General features: G+C 47.2%; 1 protein-coding gene across 1 annotated transcript in view; it reads right to left on the minus strand.

The window, feature by feature from the left end:
- LOC116374720 (mucin-1-like) overlaps positions 1-8,075 on the minus strand; it is a 19,270-nt gene extending 11,195 nt beyond the window's left edge. The window contains exon 1 of the mRNA XM_031829276.1: positions 6,787-8,075. Within this exon, the coding sequence (XP_031685136.1) occupies positions 6,787-7,777 (991 nt within the window). The 5' untranslated portion in view covers positions 7,778-8,075. The remainder of the gene's footprint in view (positions 1-6,786) is intronic.
- Between the last annotated feature and the right edge of the window lie 1,534 nt (positions 8,076-9,609).

Below are 9,609 nucleotides of genomic sequence, written 5' to 3' on the forward strand. Positions count from 1 at the left end.
CCCCTACTCACACAGACACCCCCCTACTTACACAGACACACCCCTACTCACACAGACACACCCCTACTCACACAGACACACCCCCTACTCACACAGACACACCCCTACTCACACAGACACACCCTCACTCACACAGACACACCCCTACTCACACAGACACACCCCTACTCACACAGACACACCCCTACTCACACAGACACACCCTCACTCACACACCTCTGTCAAAAAGTGTCTTACCCCTTTTGAAGTACTTCAGGACCCGATTTTATAGCCAAGCTGATAAACACCATGGTTGAGGTGTGTGTGTATGTCCCGGGTGATGTTAAAACGACTCCCGGTCGCTCCTCCATTAGAGATGCGGCGAGAAGAAAGGATGAATAGGATAGGAGGATGAGGAGGAGGATGAAGAGGATGTGGAGGATGAGGAAAAATCGAGGAAAAACACTGCCACCCAACTCCTCCTCTCTCCTCCTCCCTTCCTCTCTCCTCCTCTCCCTCTCTTCTCCTCGTCCCTTCCTCTCTCCTCCTCTCTCCTTCCTCTCTCCTCCCTTCCTCTCTCCTCTCTCCCTCTCTTCTCCTCTCTCCCTCTCTCCTCCTCCCTTCCTCTCTCCTCTCTCCCTCTCTCCTCCTCCCTCCCTCTCTCCTCCCTTCCTCTCTCCTCCTCTCTCCCCCTTCTCCCTCTCTCTCTCCTCCTCTCCTCCTCTCTCCTCCTCTCTCCTCCTCCCTTCCTCTCTCCTCATCCCTCCCTCTCTCCTCCTCCCTTCCTCTCTCCTCTCTCTCTCTCTTCTCCTCCCTCCCTCTCTTCTCCTCCCTCCCTCTCTCACTCCCTTCCTTTGTCTCCCCTCTCTCTATCCTCCTCCTCCCTTCCTCTCTCCTTATCTCCCTCTCTCTCCTACTCCCTCTCCCTCTCCTCCTCTCCCTCCTCTTCTCCTCCTCCCTTCCTCTCTCCTCCTCTCTCCCCCTTCTCCCTCTCTCTCTCCTCCTCTCCTCCTCTCTCCTCCTCTCTCCTCCTCCCTTCCTCTCTCCTCCTCCCTCCCTCTCTCCTCCTCCCTTCCTCTCTCCTCTCTCCCTCTCTTCTCCTCCCTCCCTCTCTCTCACTCCCTTCCTTTGTCTCCCCTCTCTCTATCCTCCTCCTCCCTTCCTCTCTCCTTATCTCCCTCTCTCTCCTACTCCCTCTCCCTCTCCTCCTCTCCCTCTCTTCTCCTCCTCCCTTCCTCTCTCCTCCTCTCTCCCCCTTCTCCCTCTCTCTCTCCTCCTCTCCTCCTCTCTCCTCCTCTCTCCTCCTCCCTTCCTCTCCCTCTCCTCCCCTCCCTCTCTCTTCCTCCTCCTCCCTTCCTCTCCCTCTCCTCCCCTCCCTCTCTCTTCCTCCTCCTCCCTTCCTCTCTCTCAAAACACGTGACGTTTTGAAAAAATATGACGTTCGGAACAACTTTGAAGTGTGATGTTTGAGGAACATGGATGAATGTCTAATTCTAACTTGAGACTATGAAAGCTGGAACACACACACACACACACATACACACACACACACACACACACACACACACATTGTTAATAGAATTTTATCCAACCTTTATCATGTACTTTGTCAACATTTGACTGCATTGCTAGGAGCTGGTAGCACTTCAAGCATTTCTCTACACCTTCTGTAACATCTGCTATGTTCTGTACGCGACCAATACACTTTGATTTGATTAGATTTCATATGAGACACACAACACTTCCAGCCAAGCTTAAAGTGTGCCAGTTACTGTAACCAGGACACCGGTTGTAATCATGTTCTAAATGTGTTCACTTACTGGGATGAGGATAGATTCATTTTTCGAATGACAGAAATGTGCTGAATGCTATAACAGGTCATAACATTACAGGTCATAGTTACCTGTAGCTTCATCACTAGCGGTATTACGACAGAAATGTTAGCTAGCATTACTAGCATCATCAATTTTAGTGCCATAGCCGTTAGCATCAGTAGCATCATCATTATTCGAGCCATGTGATTTAGCATCACTAGCATCATCATTATTATTGCATTAGGAGTTAGCATCACTAGCATTAACATTATTATTGCATTAGGAGTTAGCATCACTAGCATTATCATTATTATTGCATTAGGAGTTAGCATCACTAGCATCATCATTATTATTGCATTAGGACTTAGCATCACTAGCATTATCATTATTAGAGCCATATGCGTTAGCATCAGTAGCATCATACCTATTAGAGCCATAGGGGTTAGCATCAGTAGCATCATCATTATTAGAGCCATAGGCTTTAGCATCGGTAGCATCATCATTATTAGTGCCAGAGGAGTTAGAATAATCATTATTGGTGCATTAGAAGTTAGCATCAATAGCATTATCGTAATGAAAATCCATTAGAATTAGCATTACTAGCATTGTTAGCGTCTCTGTGCTGTGGCTGGTCTATAACAGGTCAGTACTGGTAGCAGACTGACTGTGTATATCTGAGAGACAGCAGCTGTTGGAAACTAAAGCCTGTTTTCCACAACTTAACCTCATTACCAGAATTAGCACTGTTTACCATTATCACCGTATGGACCTACAGCTGCACACTCTTAAACCCTCTGGTGTGTGTGTGCGTGTGTGTGTGTGTGTGCGTGTGTGTGTGTGCGCGCATGTGTGCCTGCGTGTGTGTGTGTGTGTGTGTGTGTGTGTGTGTGTGTGTGTGTGTGTGTGTGTGTGTGTGTGTGCGTGCATACCTGTGCACGTGTGTGTGTGTGTGTGGAGAGGTTGATTCAGTAGGAGCCATGATGCATTCAGTACCGTAGTCACTCACATACACCGAATGTTTCAAAACATTAAGAACATCTGCTCTTTCCATGACATAGACTGACCAGGTGAATCGATGGTGAAAGCTATTATCCCTTGTTAAATCCATTTCAATCAGTGTAGATGAAGGGGAGGAGACAGGTGAAAGGTTAAAGGTTAAAGAAGGTTTAAGCCTTGAGTCAGTTGAGACAAGGTGGAGCAAGTCCAATATTAGGAAGGTGTTCCTAATGTTTTGTACACTCAAGTGTACACACAGAAACACTATGTTAGAACATCACCACTTATGCAGATAATAGTTGACGTGAAAATGATCAATATTTGTCATACGTTTTTCAGACTTTTCATACACGGCGACGTAACCGACCAATCAGAGTGTGTGTTTAAAAAGTTCAACCTCTTGTGTCATCATCACTCTAATCTAGATAAAAAACCTCCTACCTCTTCTCCTCTCTATAGCCATGCTAATCTAGATGAAAAACCTCCTACCTCTTCTCCTCTCTATAGCCATGCTAATCTAGATGAAAAACCTCCTACCTCTTCTCCTCTCTATAGCCATGCTAATCTAGATGAAAAACCTCCTACCTCTTCTCCTCTCTATAGCCATGCTAATCTAGATGAAAAACCTCCTACCTCTTCTCCTCTCTATAGCCATGCTAATCTAGATGAAAAACCTCCTACCTCTTCTCCTCTCTATAGCCATGCTAATCTAGATGAAAAACCTCCTACCTCTTCTCCTCTCTATAGCCATGCTAATCTAGATGAAAAACCTCCTACCTCTTCTCCTCTCTATAGCCATGCTAATCTAGATGAAAAACCTCCTACCTCTTCTCCTCTCTATAGCCATGCTAATCTAGATGAAAAACCTCCTACCTCTTCTCCTCTCTATAGCCATGCTAATCTAGATGAAAAACCTCCTACCTCTTCTCCTCTCTATAGCCATGCTAATCTAGATGAAAAACCTCCTACCTCTTCTCCTCTCTATAGCCATGCTAATCTAGATGAAAAACCTCCTACCTCTTCTCCTCTCTATAGCCATGCTAATCTAGATGAAAAACCTCCTACCTCTTCTCCTCTCTATAGCCATGCTAATCTAGATGAAAAACCTCCTACCTCTTCTCCTCTCTATAGCCATGCTAATCTAGATGAAAAACCTCCTACCTCTTCTCCTCTCTATAGCCATGCTAATCTAGATGAAAAACCTCCTACCTCTTCTCCTCTCGAATGGCCATGCTAATCTAGATGAAAAACCTCCTACCTCTTCTCCTCTCGAATGGCCATGCTAATCTAGATGAAAAACCTCCTACCTCTTCTCCTCTCTATAGCCATGCTAATCTAGATGAAAAACCTCCTACCTCTTCTCCTCTCTATAGCCATGCTAATCTAGATGAAAAACCTCCTACCTCTTCTCCTCTCTATAGCCATGCTAATCTAGATCAGTGGTTCCCAAACTGTGGGGTCAAACTGTGGGGTCAAACTGTGGGGTCAGCAGTGACATTTCTAAATTGGAGAGTACATCATCAGTAGCTCTTATAGCTTCAAAAATCAAATCCAATTCATTTATATAGCCCTTCGTACATCAGCTGATATCTCAAAGTGCTGTACAGAAACCCAGCCTAAAACCCCCAAAACAGCAAGCAATGCAGGTGTAGAAGCACGGTGGCTAGGAAAAACTCCCTAGAAAGACCAGAACCTAGGAAGAAACCTAGAGAGGAACCAGGCTATGAGGGGTGGCCAGTCCTCTTCTGGCTGTGCCAGTTATTGTTTACCTTAGAGAGATATTTATAACTTCAGAAATGTCCAGAATAACTAGCCCATAGATATTGTTGTCATTTTTCTGTCATTAAAATATCACATTAGACATGTTAAAATGGATAGAAACACAAGAAAATGTGCTTGAAAAAAGCAACAAATTCTTTGCACACCAACGACAAAATGTTTTGAAGTGTCGGAAAGAACCTGCAATATTCTCCAACAAGAGGGTGTGTGAACAGTGCTTGTGTAGGCAGCCTGGAGGGGTGCTGGATGTACCCCAATGCTGGAAGGGGGGCCCCCGAGGGAAAACGTTTGGGAACCACTGATCTAGATTACCCAAACCTTTCTCTGTCTCTGTCTCTGTCTCTGTCTCGGTATCTGTCTCTGTCACTGTCTCTGTCCGTGTCTGTCTCTGTCCCTGTCCCTGTCCCTGTCTGTCTCTGTCCCTGTCCCTGTCCCTGTCTCTGTCCCTGTCCCTGTCTCTGTCTCTGTCTCTGTCTCTGTCTCTGTCTCTGTCTCTGTCTCTGTCTCTGTCCCTGTCCCTGTCTGTCTCTGTCCCTGTCTGTCTCTGTCTCTGTCTCTGTCTCTGTCTCCGTCTGTCTCTGTCCCTGTCCGCCCCTGTCTCTGTCTCTATCACTGTCACTGTCTCTTTCCCTGTCTGTCTCTGTCCCTGTTTGTCTCTGTCTCTGTCCCTGCCCCTGCCCCTGCCCCTGCACCTGCCCCTGCCCCTGCCCCTGCCCCTGTCTCAGTATCTGTCTCTGTCACTATCTGTCTCTGTCCCTGTACCTGTCTCTGTCCCCCTCTTTCCCTGTCTCTATCTCTATCCCTGTCCTTGTCTCTGTCCCTGTCTCATTCTCTGTCTCTGTCCTTGTCTCTGTCCCTGTCTCTGTCTCTGTCTCATTCTCTGTCCCTGTCTCTGTCTCAATATCTGTCCCTGTCCCTGTCTCGGTCCCTGACTCGGTATCTGTCTCGGTATATGTCTCTGTCTCTGTCACTGTCCTCGTCTCTGTCCCCATCTCTGTCCCTGTCTCTGCCCCTGTATCTGTCTCTCTCCCTGTCTCTGTCCATGTCTCTGTCCCTGTCCCTGTCTGTCCCTGTCTCTGTCCCTGTACCTGTCTCTGTCCCTGACCCTGTCTCGGTATCTCTCCCTGTCCCTGTCCCTGTCTGTCCCTGTCTCTGTCCCTATACCTGTCTCTGTCCCTGACCCTGTCTCGGTATCTCTCCCTGTCCCTGTCTCTGTCCCTGTCCCTGTCTCGGAATCTGTCTCTGTCCCTGTCCCTGTCCCTGTCTCTGTCCCTGTCCCTGTCTCTGTCCATGTCCCTGTCCATGTCCCTGTCTCAGAATCTGTCTCTGTCCCTGTCCCTGTCTCTGTCCATGTCCATGTCCCTGTCTCAGAATCTGTCTCTGTCCCTGTCTCTGTCCCTGTCTCTGTCCCTGTCTCTGTCTCTGTCCCTGTCTCTGTCCCTGTCTCTATCCCTGTCCCTTTCTCAGTCTCTGTCTCGGTATCTCTCTCTGTCCCTGTCTCATTCTCTGTCTCTGTCCCTGTCTGTCTCTGTCCCCATCTCTGTCTCAGTATCTGTCTCTATCCCTGTCCCTGTCTCAGTCTCTGGCTCGGTATCTCTCTCTGTCCCTGTCTCATTCTCTGTCTCTGTCCCTGTCTGTCTCTGTCCCCATCTCTGTCTCTGTCTCAGTATCTGTCTCTGTCCCTGTCCCTGTCCCTGTATCTGTCTCTGTGAGAGAGGGAGAGAGATAGATAGAGAGAGAGAGAGAGAGAGAGAGAGAGGGTGAGAGAGAAACAACAAAATAGACTGAGATAAAAAACAGATAGCGGGAGTTAGAGCCAACCAGGTCAAAGCTAATCTGGACTCTCCCAGGTAGGGGTGAGGTTTCTATAATATATTCCTAACGTTCAATTCATACGTTCCTACTTTCCAGTAGAATGTATCTTTTGCATCTAAAAACCATTGTTGCACAAACACAGAACTGATAGATCAAATAATAAATAGATTTTCCCTTGTGTCCTTTAACCATTTGTACATTGTTACAACAATGTATATATACATAATATGACATTTGTAATGTCTTTATTGTTTTGAAACTTCTGTATGTGTAATGTTTACTGTTAATTTGTATTGTTTATTTCACTTTATATATTATCTAAACCTCACCTGCTTTGGCAATGTTAACACATGTTTCCCATGTCAATAAAGCCCCTTGAATTGATTTGAATAGAGCTGCGTACCTCTCCAGTCTTGGCTTTGAGGTGGATGTGAGAAGGGGATCTGGTTGGAGTTGTAGCTGCGCCGTCGGAGCAGGTTGAAGGGAGAGAAGCTCTTTCTCTGCCTGGGCAGGTTAGAGGGGAGGCTGGGCTGGGACTGGGATGCAAACCCTAATGTAGAGCTGTAGCTGGGTCCCGGGGGGGAGGAGGTAGAGCCGTATCCCTGTCCTGGAGAAGGGTTGCTGGCTCCTTGTGCAGTGTTGTGGTGTCCTGGGTTAGAGCTGCTGCTGGGCCTTGTGGAGTAGGCTGTGTTACAGTATGCTGGGTTACAGTATCCTGGGTTACAGTATCCTGGGTTACAGTATCCTGGGGTTCCAGTGTGGCTGCATCTGGCTCCTCCTGGAGGTTGTAGGGGGAAGCTGTACCCAGGATGGGGGTCGGGGGTCGGGGGAGAATAGCTGGTCCTCTGTACCTGGGTCAAGGAGTAGCCTGCGTTGTGCCTATGTTGCTGGGAACCCTGTGACGAGTAGCCTGCTAGGTGGTGGATCAGCAGGCCGGAAGGGCTGGGTTTGGCCTGGGGCTCTGGGCCAGGGTAGTGCTGTCTGTGTTGCGTCGCCTGGAGGCCTTGGTTGTCCGGGAGACCCTGTGACGAGTAGCCTGCTAGGTGGTGGATCAGCAGGCCGGAAGGGCTGGGTTTGGCCTGGGGCTCAGGCCCAGGGTAGTCCTGTCTGTGTTGCGTCGCCTGGAGGCCTTGGTTGTCCAGGAGACCCTGTGCAAGAGGCCTGGGAGCCCACAGTGTGTCTCGTTGCTGGTGGATCTTGGAGGTGAGCAGACGACGTCTCAAACTGCCCTCGCTCTTGGGCTGCAGGGAGGGCATCTTTCGGACATCTTTCGAGCAGAGAGGAAGCAACTCATCCTCGTCCTCGCTGTACCCACCCTTCCAGCATCGAGCACCCACCCTCACACCATCTCCCCCAACCAGCTCAGGGGACAGACAGTCCACGTACGCTATCATGATCTCCGACTTTGTCTCTCGCTCTCTTCCTCTCTCCCTTTGTCTCTCGCACTCTCCTGTGCGATTAATCGTTCTTGAAGTTCATGTAGCCCATCATCCTCTCTTTCCAAACAGTTTGTTCCCATCAAGTCTGGTCTGAAGAGGCTGGGCTTCTCCAAGTCTTCCAGAGTCTCTACAACAGTGGCTTCTCAACAAGTTTCAAAGAGTTTTAATGTCAGCTGTTGAGAAGGACCATAGAGAAAAGCTAGTAGAGAGAGTACAGTCCAGATCTATCTCGTGTAGTGGATTCGTACACAAACAGTAGACCAATGAGACGGTACGGTGTGTCCCTACATTTACTCTCTCATTTCCTCTCTCTTTCTCTCTCTCTCTCTCTCTCTCTCTGTCTCTCTCTCTCTCTCTCTCCCTGTCTCTCTCTCTCTCTCTCTCTCTCTCTCTCTCTCTCTCTCTCTCTCTCTCTCCCTCTCTCTCTCTCTCTTCCATCTACCCCCCTCATTCTCTCTAACTAATCTCTTAACTAGGATTATCCTGGAGAAGGCCGGCCTCACATATGGTCAACATGGTACAGGTAATTACTGATGTTTTACAGACCACACACACACACACACACACACACACACACACACACACACACACACACACACACACACACACACACACACACACACACACACACACACACACACACACACACACACACACACATTCTATAAAGGTCATTAAAGATAACATTAAAGGAGCACTATGCAGAAATATCTCCGCCATTTCCTGGTTGCAAAAATCCTAATAGTTCACCCAACTTCAGTTCATTTGACAAAAAAAAAGCAAGTCTAGTGTAAAGAACCATTGTACCATCTAAACAGCTATGAAAAATATTTCCCAGGACCATAAAAACAAACGATATTATTTTCAGCTGTTTGAAGCTGGTGTACAAAACCCAAAAGCAAAAGAGGCAAAAAAGTTCAACTTAAAGAACGGTAAGCGTAGTGAACAGAACAGATCTACCACTTCTTAGGCTTTCCATGAGAAACCCCCCTAGAGTCTATTGTTGCACCGATGCATCAATTTCAGGAACATATTCTTTTTTTTTAATCCCCAGAAAAATAAATCTGTCAGTTTAAAGTAAAGGTATCTGGGTGGGTTTTGTATGGGCTGCGTCTCAATGCAACACATTATGTTTCCGCATCTGCAGTGGAAAGTGGAAGAGCAACAAGCACTGTTTGTCAGAACGGGAGAAATCCCAAATATCGGTCTTCTCACGAAAACGTCAGGAGCATGTCACACCCTGACCATAGTTTGCTTTGTATGTTTCTATGTTTTGGTTGGTCAGGGTGTGATCTGAGTGGGTATTCTATGCTGTGTGTCTAGTTTGTCCGTTTCTATGTATGGCCTGATATGGTTCTAAATCAGAGGCAGGTGTTAGTCATTGTCTCTGATTGGGAACCATATTTAGGTAGCCTGTTTGGTGTTGGGTTTTGTGTGTGGTTGTTTCCTGTCTTTGTGTTTGTTGCACCAGATAGGGCTGTTTCGGTTTTTCCACGTTTATTGTTTTGTATTATGTTCATGTTTAGTTTTCTTATTAAAAAACATGAACTTCAACCACGTTGCATTTTGGTCCTCCTCTCCTTCGACGGAAGAACCCCATTACAGAGCATCTGAACAGTTTGACCTACAACACCGACGAGAGTCACGGGACTCATCTAAAGGTAGAGCATAAAACAATGAATGGAAGTCTGGAGGCAGTTTTGGTGCAAATAAATATGTGGTTAAAAAAAAACATTTTTAATCTTTATGTTTCCTAAGATTATTTAGATATTAAGTAGGACACTTAA

Source organism: Oncorhynchus kisutch, linkage group LG7, assembly GCF_002021735.2.
Source record: "Oncorhynchus kisutch isolate 150728-3 linkage group LG7, Okis_V2, whole genome shotgun sequence".
NCBI lineage: Eukaryota > Metazoa > Chordata > Actinopteri > Salmoniformes > Salmonidae > Oncorhynchus > Oncorhynchus kisutch.